This window comes from Hakea prostrata, chromosome 11 (assembly GCF_041222555.1).
Source record: "Hakea prostrata isolate BN-2017 chromosome 11, UWA_Hpros_2, whole genome shotgun sequence".
Taxonomy (NCBI): Eukaryota; Viridiplantae; Streptophyta; class Magnoliopsida; order Proteales; family Proteaceae; genus Hakea; species Hakea prostrata.
The window spans coordinates 20,976,540-20,990,328 of record NC_142610.1 but is presented as its reverse complement, the minus strand read 5'-3'; the positions used below and the strand labels follow the sequence as shown (position 1 = coordinate 20,990,328).

The window sequence follows — 13,789 nt, the reverse complement described above, 5'->3', positions numbered from 1 at the left end:
AGAATTAAGAATGACAAGTTTTTCATTACCAAGAATAGAAAAACCACTTAGAATAGCGAAAGAGATTATACACTCATTGTGAGATTTGGGATCTTTGCCTTAAAATTTGGGTGAGAGATTCTATAACGCCATTTTGGTGATTAGTTGAGAGATCTCCATTATAATCTTCTTAGTTCTTCCTACATACTGAAAGTTCTTCTTCACCCATGGACAAAGCAAACTGCACATCACATTTGTGTGTGAACCACATTAATTCTCTATGTTCCTTCAATTAGTTTCTGTTTCGGTTAAATCAGTTCTTGGTGTTCATTCTAACATGCACCACATCAATATTGTTGTTGATACGTATCAAGACCTGACACCACAGTGAATCCACTCATAAAGCTAGGGAGATTAGATTCATATTATAATCTTTACAACCAGACAAATTATTTGGGATGATTTTATTGTAATGCCCAAGGCTATATCACATTAATAGAATATCATCAATTACGAGCCTAGTCCATAAAGGAGCCTAATGCATGTGTAATCAATTATCAGGCTCTTGCTTACACAGTCAACTCTTAAAATCAATGTGTTTAATTTAGAAAGATATCCCAATTGATAATGCACAAGTGATCATACTGAGCATAATGAATTTCAGTCAACTGCTGAAAAAACTCAGCAGTAGCGCCTTTTTTTGGAGTTAAAAATAATCAGACGTGAAACTAAAAGAAGCCCCAGCTATCACTTAAACCAGTGGAAAATTACATATGCCAGTCTCATACTACATACCAAAAATGATGCAAGCTCTGCTGACTTTCACCCTTAAAAGCCGTCCTTGCAACTGCAGAATAAAACCTGAGCATGGATAACATCAAGGGAATAATTCATCCAGAAGAAAACATCAAGGGGGAATCTTTCTTCTCATTTTCCATTTATCCCTATATACATATACATATACAAATAAAATATGTGTGGAAGTATCTTTAACTTACATCCCAAGAGTCATCACTGTCAAGACACCTGAAACAGCAGCCTCATTTTGAGCCTAGCACAAAAAAGTTGGAATTTTCAGATACCAAAGGTGAAACAACTCAACAAATCTCTACATCATGACATCCATTGAAGTTTGTTCTTTTGGATCAAAAAGATCATGTGACCCAGATAATCTGAAGTTCACCAAAACACTAAAGCATTCAAGAGAACCTTTGATGTAAGGAGAGCTGGTAGCCGGTGAGGGAGAACTAGCCCAAGAAGAGGAAGCCCTGCGTCAAGCAAGCGCCTGGTCCCTTGGTTAGGTAGGCTGAAGTCATCAGTTTGACTGTTGGCTGCAAGTCTGATTTCAAGAATAGGTAAATCTAGTCGTCCTCTTCCTCTGGATCAACAGATATGGCTAAAACCTCTTGACGATCCCCCCCCCACACACACACACAAAAAAAAAAAAAAAAAAAAAAAAAGCCAAACCAGCAACTTGGGCCCTAGACACAAGCCAAAGTAGTGCACCTAGTGGGCTTCAGGGGTATTTCGGTCATTTTCCGACTTCTTTTGAATATTATTTTAGTCCAATAGATTTATTTTATTTTGTTTTTGTGAGTCCATATCTAACTTAATTTCTTAAATTGATTTAGTATTGAGAATCCCAGTTAGAGTGGAAGTCCCAATTGAAATCTATTTTAAATTAAAATTCCTTTTGGGTAATCAGTTGTTATTTTTGCAAGATGCTTTCTTTTATTTGTGGTTGTCATTTATTGAGTTGTAAGGGGGTTCCTAGTGTATAAAGGATTCGCTAGTAGAGTCAAGGTAGGTTTCCAAGATTGAGTCTTAAGTCTCTTCCCTCCAAGTGTAAGGCTGTCTATAGTCCACCCTACCTCATTGTAACACGCTGAATTGATCAATAAAATTTTCTGTTTGGAGGCAAACAAGGTCATGATCTACTTGGGAGGGCCACATGGATTTAGAAGGCTTTATTGAGCCAGCAAGCAATCTTCCATCTACAGCAACTCCCTCTCCCTCAACTAAGTACAGCCCCTTCCCCAACCCTCCCCTACCCTGCAGCAGCCGTAGTCCCCATCCCCCACTCTTTTTCCCCCTTGCTCAGACCTCCCAGCTCCTCCCCCACCCCTGCGGCACCCAAGAAACCCTTTCCCACCCTGCAGCAACCCCAGAATCCTCCCCCACCTTTCCTAAACCTTACGCCCCCACCACCCCTCCTTTCCCCCTTCCTTGGACCTTGCAGCAGTTCCCAATTTTCAGAACAAAAAAGAAACAAACAAAAGAAATAGGTCTGCCCAAGATGAGCCCACTTTAGGGTTTCGGCGGCCAAGGGGGGTCAGCCTTGTTCACATCATAACAATGGTTTAGGCGTTGGATAATCTTATATCAGTAAAGATGATGAGAACATGCTATGCTATCAGGCCTATAATAGATGTTTTCTACCAGAAATAGGTCAGACCATCATGAGTTTGTGAACCAGCTAAGGGCGATGAAGCCAAAAAATATTAGAGGTCACCAGGTGGTTGTGACTAATGGCTTCAAAAGGCAAACGGTATGCATCGACGAATCTCTTATGCCTCATGAGGCTATAAAGGATTGCGTCTCTGGGCATTTTTGCACTGGGGAAGGCTAAAATTTACTTAACCTGAACCTGTTGCTAGTATTACTATACAATTGAGACATAGAGATGATTTGCTAGGTATTATTTCCTAATAATTGGAAAAGATGCATTGCAGAGAATGTGATTTTGTTTAATTGCTCACTTACATGTTTGTTCTCTATTGTGTTTATTTGTTACATTTTAGAGATAAAGACTGCAATGCACTTGCATCTCCCTCACTAAGCTTGTGTCAAAAGACTTGATACTCAACAAATGCTCTTTTATAGTCAATGCTGCAGGTGATATTCCAGCTTTGAAGGAGTACACCTGGTTGGCGTAGGAGGTTCATATGCATGATCCAAATTGTTTGTGTGACATTTGTGCCATTGGAGCTTAGAGACATTACTTTTTTTTTTTAATGATACTTGGAATGCAATAAGACAAGTAGATACCAGAGCACTACGATAACTAGTTTGTGAGAAGCTTAATCATTTAGTTAGTGTAATTTAATTTCCTTTCCGCTGCCTAATGACATAGATTTTGAGATCTCTTGTGTGGATGTGAGATGTCACAATTAAGCAAGCAATCCTGGATTGTATGGTGCGTCAGTATAGCATCCCAGTAATGCCCCAAACCAAGTAGTTCAGGTGGCATGTGACAGTAGGGGGGAGGGACTCGAATCACAGTTTGTGTAAAATCATTTGATTCTTCATGAGGTATTTGTGGCATTACATGTCTGCTACATACATCCAAAATATTAGTATTAAGTCTTCACAGACAAAAGCTAACATTGTATCCATCAAGAGGTTGGGAGTCCCAATCCTTGGTAAGCATGAATAGTTTGCATTGCTGTGCCTATGGAACAAATTCTTGGCAAAAAACTGACCAAAATCTTCGAGTTGTTCCAGTATTGGACCTGGCTGAAATGGAACTCAGGTTAAAACATTGCAATGATATCCAGCACATCTTGCTTTCAGGCCTGACTAAAGCTGGTCCTGAACCAATATCTTGATTGTTGCTGTGACAATAGTTCAAAATTTTGTCTCTACTCGAGGTTTCGACCACCTCAAGAGGACCAAAATTTCGGGGAAACTGGTACAAGATTGTGTCAGGTTTCAGTGGATGGTTTCGGTGGATTTTTGTACATGTTTTTCATTTGGTTTTTTCTGGACAGCCTATCATAAAGCTAATAAATGCATTTGTATTATTTGTTAGACTAATACACAACACATATCGGTCTTTTTATACGCACATGCTCCTTTTTTTTTTTTTTTTCGGTGAAGCACGTGCACGGTTGTAAGTGAAGGAGACCAAATGTTGTATTTTCACAAATTCAAACAAATTGACATAAATAAGAAGCAATTTCAATTGATAATTGAAAAAAGAAAAAAAAACACTGAAACTTCATTAAAATGTGCATAACACAAAAGCAATAAGTACAATAGTTGTCAAGGCATCGCCTAAGTGTCCAAGCAGAGGTGCTAAGGCATAAGGTGAGGCTCACCTTAGTAAATGTGCATAAGGCAGGGTCTTGGCTTCTTCGCACAATACAACAGCCATATTAGGTTTCTCCAACTGACTCTCCAGCTTACCTTCTTCCCATTGCCCACATTGCCATCTCTTCTCCAGCAATACCCCTTTCTCAGGCGAAGGCTTATTCCAGCCAGCCCTACCCCTCCCCCTGGGGGGGGCGGGGGGGGGGGGGGGGGGGGGGGGGGGGGGAGTGAAGAGCGGGGGGGGGGAGGAAATGAGAAGAGAGAGAGGGGTAGCTGGTGGCACGTCCCCGCCACGGGGTATTTTCTCGAACTTGGCCTTCTCCTTCTTCCCGGTCTCTGGCTTGGTCGGACACATAGTGTTAAAGATGACTTCTTCTCTTCTTTTCTACCACAGAAGAATCCCAAACGATGAGTCAAAAGATTTAACGGCACACCAAAGGTTGTTGTTCGAAATGGCGATTTTATTTCCTGGAAAAATCGGCGATTTTCCGGCAATCTCGATTCGATCCTTATATTTCCAATATTTCTCCCATGATTCCGAAGGTTCTTCGCCAAAAACCTTCTTCTAATTTCTTGCTTTTGTGAGGCATAGAAGCATTATCATCAATGCAGCATGATACTTTACCTGATTTGGGCAACCCAACTCCACTCAACCAAGATCCTTTCTGAGTAAAAGCTAACTCTGGCAAGGTTCTTTGATGGAAACCTTTTTGTTAAATTTCTTGCTTCTGAGAGACATAGGAGCACCGTCACAGTCTCCGGCGAGCGTTCTTCTCAAGCAACAATCAGGTGCAAAAAACAATTTCAGTTTTTTGCATTTTCTTGCAACTTCTCTTTGCCCGACAGGTTTTCTTCATTCATGGCTTTTTTTTTCCTAAATCAAACTCATTATAGGCTGCTTGTTCTCAGGCTTCATTCATACTTGTCCCAGTAATTATTTTCCATCAAGTTCTTCGTTCTGTATTTTGTACTTCATCATAGGAAATATTGGTTTTGTTATCTGATTTCTAACATTTTTAAAAGTAGAAGAAAGGGGAATTTTAGTTTTGTTATCAGTGGTGCTGGTGGGGCTAGTGCTGGAGATATCTAATGAAGGCACGTTATGATGTTTATGCGTCCATGTCCTTGATCCCATTTTATTTATATCTTGAATTACTTCTTTTTTAATTTGCATACTACATATAATTTATTTAGGACCTAGTGGATTACTGTAGATGTTTTTGGTATGTTGGATGACTTAAGGTAGTCTAATCTTAGAGATATCTAATGAAGGCACGTTATGCTGTTTATGCGTCCATGTCCTTAATCCCATTTTATTAATATCTTGAATTACATTTTTTTTTTAATTTGCATACTACATATAATTTATTTAGGACCCAGTGGATTACTGTAGATGTTTTTGGTATGTTGGACGACTTAAGGTAGCCTAATCTTAGTCTTTTTATTATGTAAGATATGATATATTTATGCATATTCATAATGAACAAGAATGTATAGGATGTTCACCAAGAATGTCACTTAGAACGCCTTAACTGCCTCGACAAGCACCTCATCATCTGACCACCTCAACTGGCCTAAAGCACCTCGCCTTGCCTCGTTGCATTGACCATAGTTTGAGGTCTCGCAAAATCTCACTGAGATCTCACTCTTTTGAGACCTCGAGACTAGATCTCATGTGCGACAAGTTGATAACACCGGAAAAAAAAATTCAATACCTGGGCCAAGATCTTGGATCTCGCAATATCTTGGCTCAACCCAGCCTTTGTAAATGATCCATCTCAATCGATGAGATATCACAATCTCGATGTATCTCGACACTCCTTCTCCCTTTGTTGGTTTTAGTGATTTGACCGGATTTTCCACCAGAAAGTTCGTCAGATCTCTACCAAGGCTGCATCAACAAGCTATTTAGCTCATCCAAAACAATGATCTAGACTTTGAAGCCAATCTTGAAGTAAGGTGAGTGTACTTCCTAAACTTCATTTTTTTTCTTTCAAAAACTGTGTTCTACGCTGGTGGAGCAGAAGTTGGAAGAGCTGCATGGTCAATGATTCAACTTTTGTGCTCTCGAGGTGTAACTTATAAGTGCATCGATGTTGTAATGTAAAGTTGTGAACAACTAAACATGTTTGATGTATTATTTAACTTTTAAACTTTTTTGTTTTCATTTATATCAAGTTATGGTTGTGTAAATCATGTTTTATAAGTCATTATGTTGAGTCTTTCAACGTATCAGTTTCAAAATCAGGGTCGAATTGGAACTTACACTTACAGTTCCTTTCTCACAAATCTAAGACCACCACTATGTTTAGGAGGCCTAAAATAGGCTAGATACCAAATTCCAAAACAAACTAGGATTTAATACCCACCAAGATGATAGAGGATTTTCATCATTTTTTAAGGAACTGAGATCTCATCATCTCAAACCATGGCCTTGATAACTACATCCCAAGAGTGGTTAAATTTCAATTACAATTTACTAATTACGAAACACCAAGTCATAACTCATAACTCATAACAAATACAAAACCAAACAAAATCCTCAAAACCTAGGGTAATAGAAGCTGCTATATCGGCCTTGTTCAATCCCACTATAAGTCTTATCGAACCTGACGTGTATTGCACCACGACTATGCCGCGTAGCATCTCACAACATAGACTCTAAGAAGTGCCAAACATAATGAGACTCCACCTCCATGCATATGGCAATACCAACACACTGAAGGTAACCCATCTACTAAAGCACGTGTTTGCCGGTAAAACTCTGAGAGTTTCCCCCTTGATTTAAGCAAGAATGGAGTCAAAATGGTCCAAAATCACAAAATGAAACAAAAATGGGAGCTTCTGTGTTTGGCGTGAAATTTCCATGAGTGTATATATATATATACTATGTCAAAATTAGAAAGAGCACCCCCACGGCCGAATTCTTGATCCAAAACTTAATCCAGTTTCATTTCACCTTCATGTTTCGTTTCACCAAGTCATACCATGGTTGTGACTCTTTGTTGCCCAGTGATGGTGTCACTTGCAAAGCTGTATGTGTTTTTGTGTGTGTGTATGTGCATGTGTGTGTTACAGTGTTTACATTGTTGCAGCCCTAATTTGACCACTCTAGCTTTTGAAATAAGAAGTCTTGACATGCATAAAACCATAAAACATCAGTCACATCAATCAGCAACACTAGATGCATTAAAGATTTTAAGATAGGAAACCATGCTTCAGACGGAGTCTTACAGTGAAATATGCAATGTAGCTCACAGCAAGCGTCAACGAAATCTCTATTACTGTGTCATTGAAAATAAACCCCAGCCAGAATACAGATATTATTCCAAAGGCAAGACCAATGCCTACACTGCACAAGGAAAACATGTTATAGACTTATAGTCACAATTATATTTCAGACACAAAAATCCATCCCAAATACTTATGTCACATACGCTCCAAGTGCAACTTGTGTTAGGAATTTAATTATGTCTCCGACACTGAAGCTCCGGCCAAGCACCATTTGGTAAAATAGCTGATATACCACAATAGCTGTCCTGGAATAGAAAGTGAAGTCTCTAAGAAAGACCAACTAATATGTGTAGAGATAAAACTAGTTTTATGTAAGTAAACACCCAACCCCATTATTCCTGTCAGAAACATAACTCTAATTTCTGTAACCAAGAAAATAACAAAAAATAAACAAATAACAGACGTACCCGTCATTCATCAAGGACTCTCCTTCAATTATCGTATTCAATTTTTTACTTGCACCAAGCTCTTTCAGCAAAGCCACAACAGCAACAGGGTCAGTTGCACTAAGAAGCCCTCCAAGCAACAATGATGTTTTCCAGTCCCAATCATAAGGAAACGTGACCTGCAGTATGTCATTGCAATAATTATTGGAAAGGGAAGAAAGCATCGATCTGACCAGAAAGAGTCAAAGGATACCTTCAAAGCAGTTCCAAGACAGAAGGTTGAAATTAGAACACCTGGACCTGCAAGTAGAACCATTTGCACCATGCATCTCTGCATCCAAGAAAGTTAGATAATACAGGCTCCACCACAATGCCAAGACAAATAATTTACTTAATAGTAATGAGTACTTCTGAATAACCTGGAAAAAAAAATCATATACAAAGATGTTTAGAAGTGTGAAATTCACGCCCTCCAATGGGAGGCAAAATTCATCCGAGGATTATTTATGTGATCAACCTTTTCTTTCTACATTTTAGTTAAAAAATAAGGTTTCCTTTTGTTGGGTCATGGGTGTATATAATAACCATTACTAAAACCCTAACTAGTATGCATCACATAAAGAGTACACTAAACACAATAACAGTTCCCCTCAAGTTGGAGCATTGATGTTGTGCAAACATAATCCATCCCCAAAAGACCTGTTGAACACATCTACAACTTCTTCAACCAACATGATGGGAAGGAAGTAAGTCCTTGTTCGGTTGTTCCAGCATCTCTGGAACAAAACTACAATCTATTTCAATGTTTTACATTATTTCATCAAACATAGGATTAGATGCATAGTCAAGATTTTGCAAGATCTAGTCACTTTTTCCAAAAGGCAAGCTGAGATCCCAAGCGAAATAAAAAGTGAAAAATCTAATAACAAATCTAGGTTGAGTGGACATCCCAAAACAAGATCTAAGTTGGACCAGATATCAACCCAACTTGACATATAAATGCCCCCAAAACTCATCGATTCGCGATATCTTGACTCAAGCCAATCGAGTTCTGCCATTTTCTCTGCTACTAGTTGTGTCCACCCTTCACCTTAAACTCGGTGTTTGGTGATGCATCACAACCAGTTACTGGTCACACTACAATAATGTGAACAGTCACCTAGGAGATTTTTCTTCCTTCTTGGTGGGTGCCAAGTCCACTTGCAAGGAGATAAAATAGGAGATGTTGTTCTATGTGGGAGTTTTAGATAATGTAGGATTTTATCGTTTATTTATTAAGATAATTATGCAATCAAATTTTTCATGTGGGTAGGATATTAAGGATCCGTCTTAGTTTTAAACTGCTAAGAGCCCTAGTAAGATCAGTTTTAGTTAGTTTTTACATTGCCAAGAGTCTGACAATACTTGTTTTCTTATTGAAGTATGTCTCTTGTCATTTGAACCATGGAATAAATTTTGGTCGAAACTTGCAAAATTTTGACCTAAATGCGTACAAATTTTCAAATCAAAACGAAATGTTCAAAATTTCGTATTCTTACATTGTTTTGGCCAAAACAACACGAAATTTCGGTCGTAACTGGTTGAAATATACGGTTCGACACTTCGACCAGTTTCGACCGAAACAACACAAACTACTAAATAAAAATACCATGTTTCGTGCGGAACCTACGATATTTCGTAGGTTCCACAAATTTCCCTCTCTTCCACCAAGTTGGTTTCAACCCTAGTAATCCATTTTTGTTGGTTTCTACCCCCATTTCAACTAATTTCTAGAACTCCATTGCCTTCAAACACCACATTTGGTTCTCCATTAGTCGTTTGTTGAGCTTCTTACACGGTAAGTTAACAAACTTTCCCATTTTTTATTTTGTTTTGTTCATGCCTCAAATCAAGTTGGATTGCTTTCAAATTAAAGTATGTTTAGCCTAAGGTGTTAATCTATGATAGTGTAGTGTTAAAATTAATTTTTGGTTCTTGCTACTAATTTTTTATTTTTCTCTTTTAGAAATTATTATTAAATTAGGTATATTGCTAAAATACATATGTATACATGATGTATAAGCTTCAACTTAATGTATGTGAGACACCATCACTTGATCTATACTATGATGGTGTTGAATCAAATTTACTGTTGTTAATTATTTATTTTAATTATATGAAAAATACTAAAAATATTTTATAAAATTATTTAAAATCTAAAAAATACTAATTAATTTTCATTTATATTTAAAAGTAGGAGAATATTAGTAAAAGCATGTATGCAATTTTTGGAGCATATTGTAATGCATTTTAAGATATGTAGTGTGTATTTTTTATATGATATCAGGCACTTTCTTTGAAAGATGTCAAACATAGCTTGGCAACACGGGAGGTCTACTAACAGCTAATAAGAAGAGTGAGTATAATTATTGCAAGAAACAAATAAGAGGAGGTGGGGCCACTAGATTGAAGTTTCACCTAGCTAGGGGAGATAGGAATGTAACAGGATGCCCTAAGTGCCCTCAGAGATCAAGAAGGCAATGGCACAATACTTGACTAGTGGAAAACAAAAGAGAAAAGAGAAAAGATTATAGAGGGAGGAGTTTGAGGATGCTTGTTTAAATGACCTCCTAGAGCTAGGAGAGCAGGACTTCAATTTAGATGAGCAAGCAAAGTATGGATCCGGTCCTAACCTAGAAACAACACAAATGAGGAGAGCAATTAGGATGAGTAAGGAGCAAGCAAGGATAAATAATAGGAGGCAGCAAAGGGCTATGGGATATGGGTCCTCTAAAGAGCCAGTAGGTATGGGAGACAGCTCCCAAGCCTCTATGAGGAGGAGTCAAAGCGTGAGGGAGGAGATTCCTATCTCACAGGCCGCAATACGGGGCCTGATCTTCATCAGCACATGCTATAGATCCTAATCTTGAGATTCTTCATACAGATTCGGCCCTATTTAGGCAGTCAAACTATAAACAAAAGAAGTTGAAGCACTTGTAAGGGAGTGTGAAGGAAAAAGGGGGATGGCTTTCTTCAGGCATTGTACCATAGCATTCCAACACATGCAGCCCAAAGGCCCTACTACAAGGATATAATTGAGGAGATAGACAAGCTTGGGAGTGGCATACAGAGCCCACCCCACGTGAGATCTCCAATGCGTATCTGCCTAAGCAAAAATAGGATTTGAATGACTACATTCAAGGACTGAACCCTATGTGGGCTCATTATGGAGTGACTATTATATGTGATGGTTGGACTGGTTCCACAAGACAGTCCATCATTAATATCATGTTGAACTATGATGGGAGAACAGTGTTCCTCAAGTTAGTGGATGCATCCAATAAGAAGAAGGATGCAAAATATATTTATAAATTGTTGAAGCAAGTGGTGAGGAAGGTTGGATAGGAAATTGTGGTCCAGATTGTGACAGATACTGGCTCAAACTACAAGAAAGCTGGATTAAAGATGATGGAGAACCCCTAGATTGTGACAGATAACGGCTCTACTTCTAGTACTAATTTTAAATACATATAACATACAGACATACTTGATGTTGATGGTTCATTACTAATTTTGACATTCTTATCTGGACAAATATAAGCTTTTTTGGACTCCACGTGCTACTCATTACATTGACCTCATGCTAAAACGTAAGTCAATGCAATATTGTGAAGTAGGTGATGGAGCAAACTTGACAAATCAGCACCTTCATCTATACCATACCTATGCACCATGGATGATGTGGGCCAATGTAAGGGTGACTTGGTGAGGCCAGGCTGCTTTGTAACCAATTGGATTGCACTACAAAGCTTTGAGAGTAAGAAGGTTGGCTTTAAGACCATGTTCACATCGAAGGAGTGGTTAATTGGGAGGGTTCTTCAACCATAGGAGGGAGGAGAGCACAGAATACCATATTAAGTGACACCTTCTGGACTAATGTGAAGATTGTTGTGAAGATGCTTAAGCCCGTGGTGCATGTTTTGAGGATGGTAGATCAACAAAGAAGACCTACTCTACCACACATATGGATTGCAATAGGTTTGATGAAGAAGCAGGTTGCTCGGATCTACCTACGAGGCAACTAGAAAATCCTCCAAATCATCCAAAACAGATGGAGCAGCAGCTACAACATCCACTACGTAAGGCTGGCGAGTTATTGAGTCTAGTGGTGGATTTAATTTTCATTTCAGTATCACACTATTCTCTCTTATTCTTACTTTTTGTTACATAGCATACTATCTAAATCCCAAGTACCACTACAAAGACATGTTTGGAATGAGGCAAAATTTTATAGATGCCGTCCAAACTATAGTGGAGAGTATAGAACCGAATCCATCTGGAGAGGCAATCATCAATATAGAGGTGAGATTGTGATTTCATAATTCAAACTTCACAATCTCATTCTAAGTTAGGGTAATTTTCATTTGGACCCCGGTTGGTGATGCTTAATCCACAACGACTTGCCCCCCCCCCCCCGTCTTAGCACGCACTATCTTTTGCTTTTGCCCTTTATTGGAATCTGTGGTGGATGGGTTCTTCTTCCCCTCTTCTTCTTGTGGTTGGGGGAATTTGTTCTCTGTCCCCCTTTGCCCTTTCCCTCCTGCCCGCCGGGGTTCTCGTTGTTTTCGTCTTTCGTTGCCCCTGGGGTGTCCTGCCTGCCCTCCTTCGTTCGGTGTTGTTCTCCGGGTTTTGGGTGGCCCTGGGGGGGCTTTCGGTTGCTTCCGGCTTTTGGTTTGTTCGTTCTCCTTGTTTTGTGTTTCGCTTCTTTGTTCGTTGTTCCTTTTTCTTCCCTCCCTCCGTTTCTTGTGTGTTGTGTGTTTTGGTTTGGTCGCTCTTTCTCTCTCCTCTGGTGTTTCCCCCGTTTTTCTTTCTCTTCCTTGTGGTGCTTCTTGGCTGGCTGTGTTCTTTTTGTTTTTCTTGTGGGTTTTCCTTTGGTGGGTGTGGTGTTTGTGTTTTTTTTTTGTTTCCTTCTCGTTTGCTCTGTGGTGTTGTTTCGTTGGTTTGTTTTTGTTTTCCTTTGGGTTCGCGTGTGGTTCCTCGTTTTGTTGGTTCTCGTTGTGGTTCGGCCGTAGTTTTGTTCGTTGTGTTTTTTTGTTTTTCTTTTTTTGGGGTTTTGAATTCTTGGTTTGTCGGTGTTTGGGTTCCTTGTTTGGTGTTTTCCTTCTTCGTTGTTTTTGTTTTCTCTGCGTTTCTTGGATCCTCTTCGCTTTTTTTTTTTTTTTTTTTTTGGTTTGTTTTCGTGGTCTCCTTCGGCTTTCTCTCTCTCTGGGTGGGTGGGTCTCTTCTTCTCTCCTAGTTCTACTTTTGGGCTTGTCTTTGTGTTTGTCCTTGTTGTTTTTCTATGTCGGGAGGCGGTGCGTCTCGGTTTTGTGGTTTGCTCCCCCTCGGGGGGTCCGGTGTTCCCTCAGTTATTAAGTATTAACCAAGCTATTGTTTTCACTTTATATTAGATGAAGGCATTTAGGGATGCTACGAGGAGTTTCAATGGCTCTGTGGCCATATCAAGACCAGAATCCACCCCAGATGGTAAGTTAATTCATTATATATTTAATTATTTATATTTATATCTAACGTATTGACTAGAAATCTATATTAGTTGCAACTAAATCTGAATGGTGGTTGCAATACAGCCGCAACTCACCCCAGTTGACTGCAATTGCATGTAAAATGCTCTCACAGACACGTTATGCCACTGGGTGTGAGTAGAATTGGAGTGCCTTCACCACATCCACTCAGAGAAACGCAACCCAATTGGGTTTGAAGCGTCTAGAGGACATTGTCTACATACACTATAATATGAGACTGAGGGAGGATCATGTTAGCCAGGGGATAGACAGAGAGAGTACACGATCAAGTTGGCTGACTTCTTTGAGATTGAGGATGATGATGACAACCCATCAATTGAGTGGATCAAGGATAGAGGAGAGTCATTGTTGGATGAGGAGGGACATTGTCCCAATAGACATATTGCAGAGCAATTGGGGCCTGATGTGGATGACTTCTTAACTTAGGAGGGGAGCGCACATACGGTGCATGCCCGTCCCTTCGTGCCACACCGT

The 13,789-nt window shown here is 39.4% G+C and overlaps 1 protein-coding gene across 1 annotated transcript in view; it reads right to left on the bottom strand.

The window, feature by feature from the left end:
* The window catches only part of SOS1 (sodium proton exchanger, putative (NHX7) (SOS1)), a 71,936-nt gene that overhangs the window by 38,549 nt on the left and 19,598 nt on the right, over window positions 1-13,789 (bottom strand). The window contains exons 4-9 of the mRNA XM_089139397.1: window positions 8,005-8,082; window positions 7,773-7,930; window positions 7,509-7,610; window positions 7,306-7,423; window positions 978-1,030; window positions 775-840 (exon numbers count right to left, since the gene is read on the bottom strand). Coding sequence (XP_088995523.1) covers window positions 775-840; window positions 978-1,030; window positions 7,306-7,423; window positions 7,509-7,610; window positions 7,773-7,930; window positions 8,005-8,082 — 575 coding nt within the window. The remainder of the gene's footprint in view (window positions 1-774; window positions 841-977; window positions 1,031-7,305; window positions 7,424-7,508; window positions 7,611-7,772; window positions 7,931-8,004; window positions 8,083-13,789) is intronic.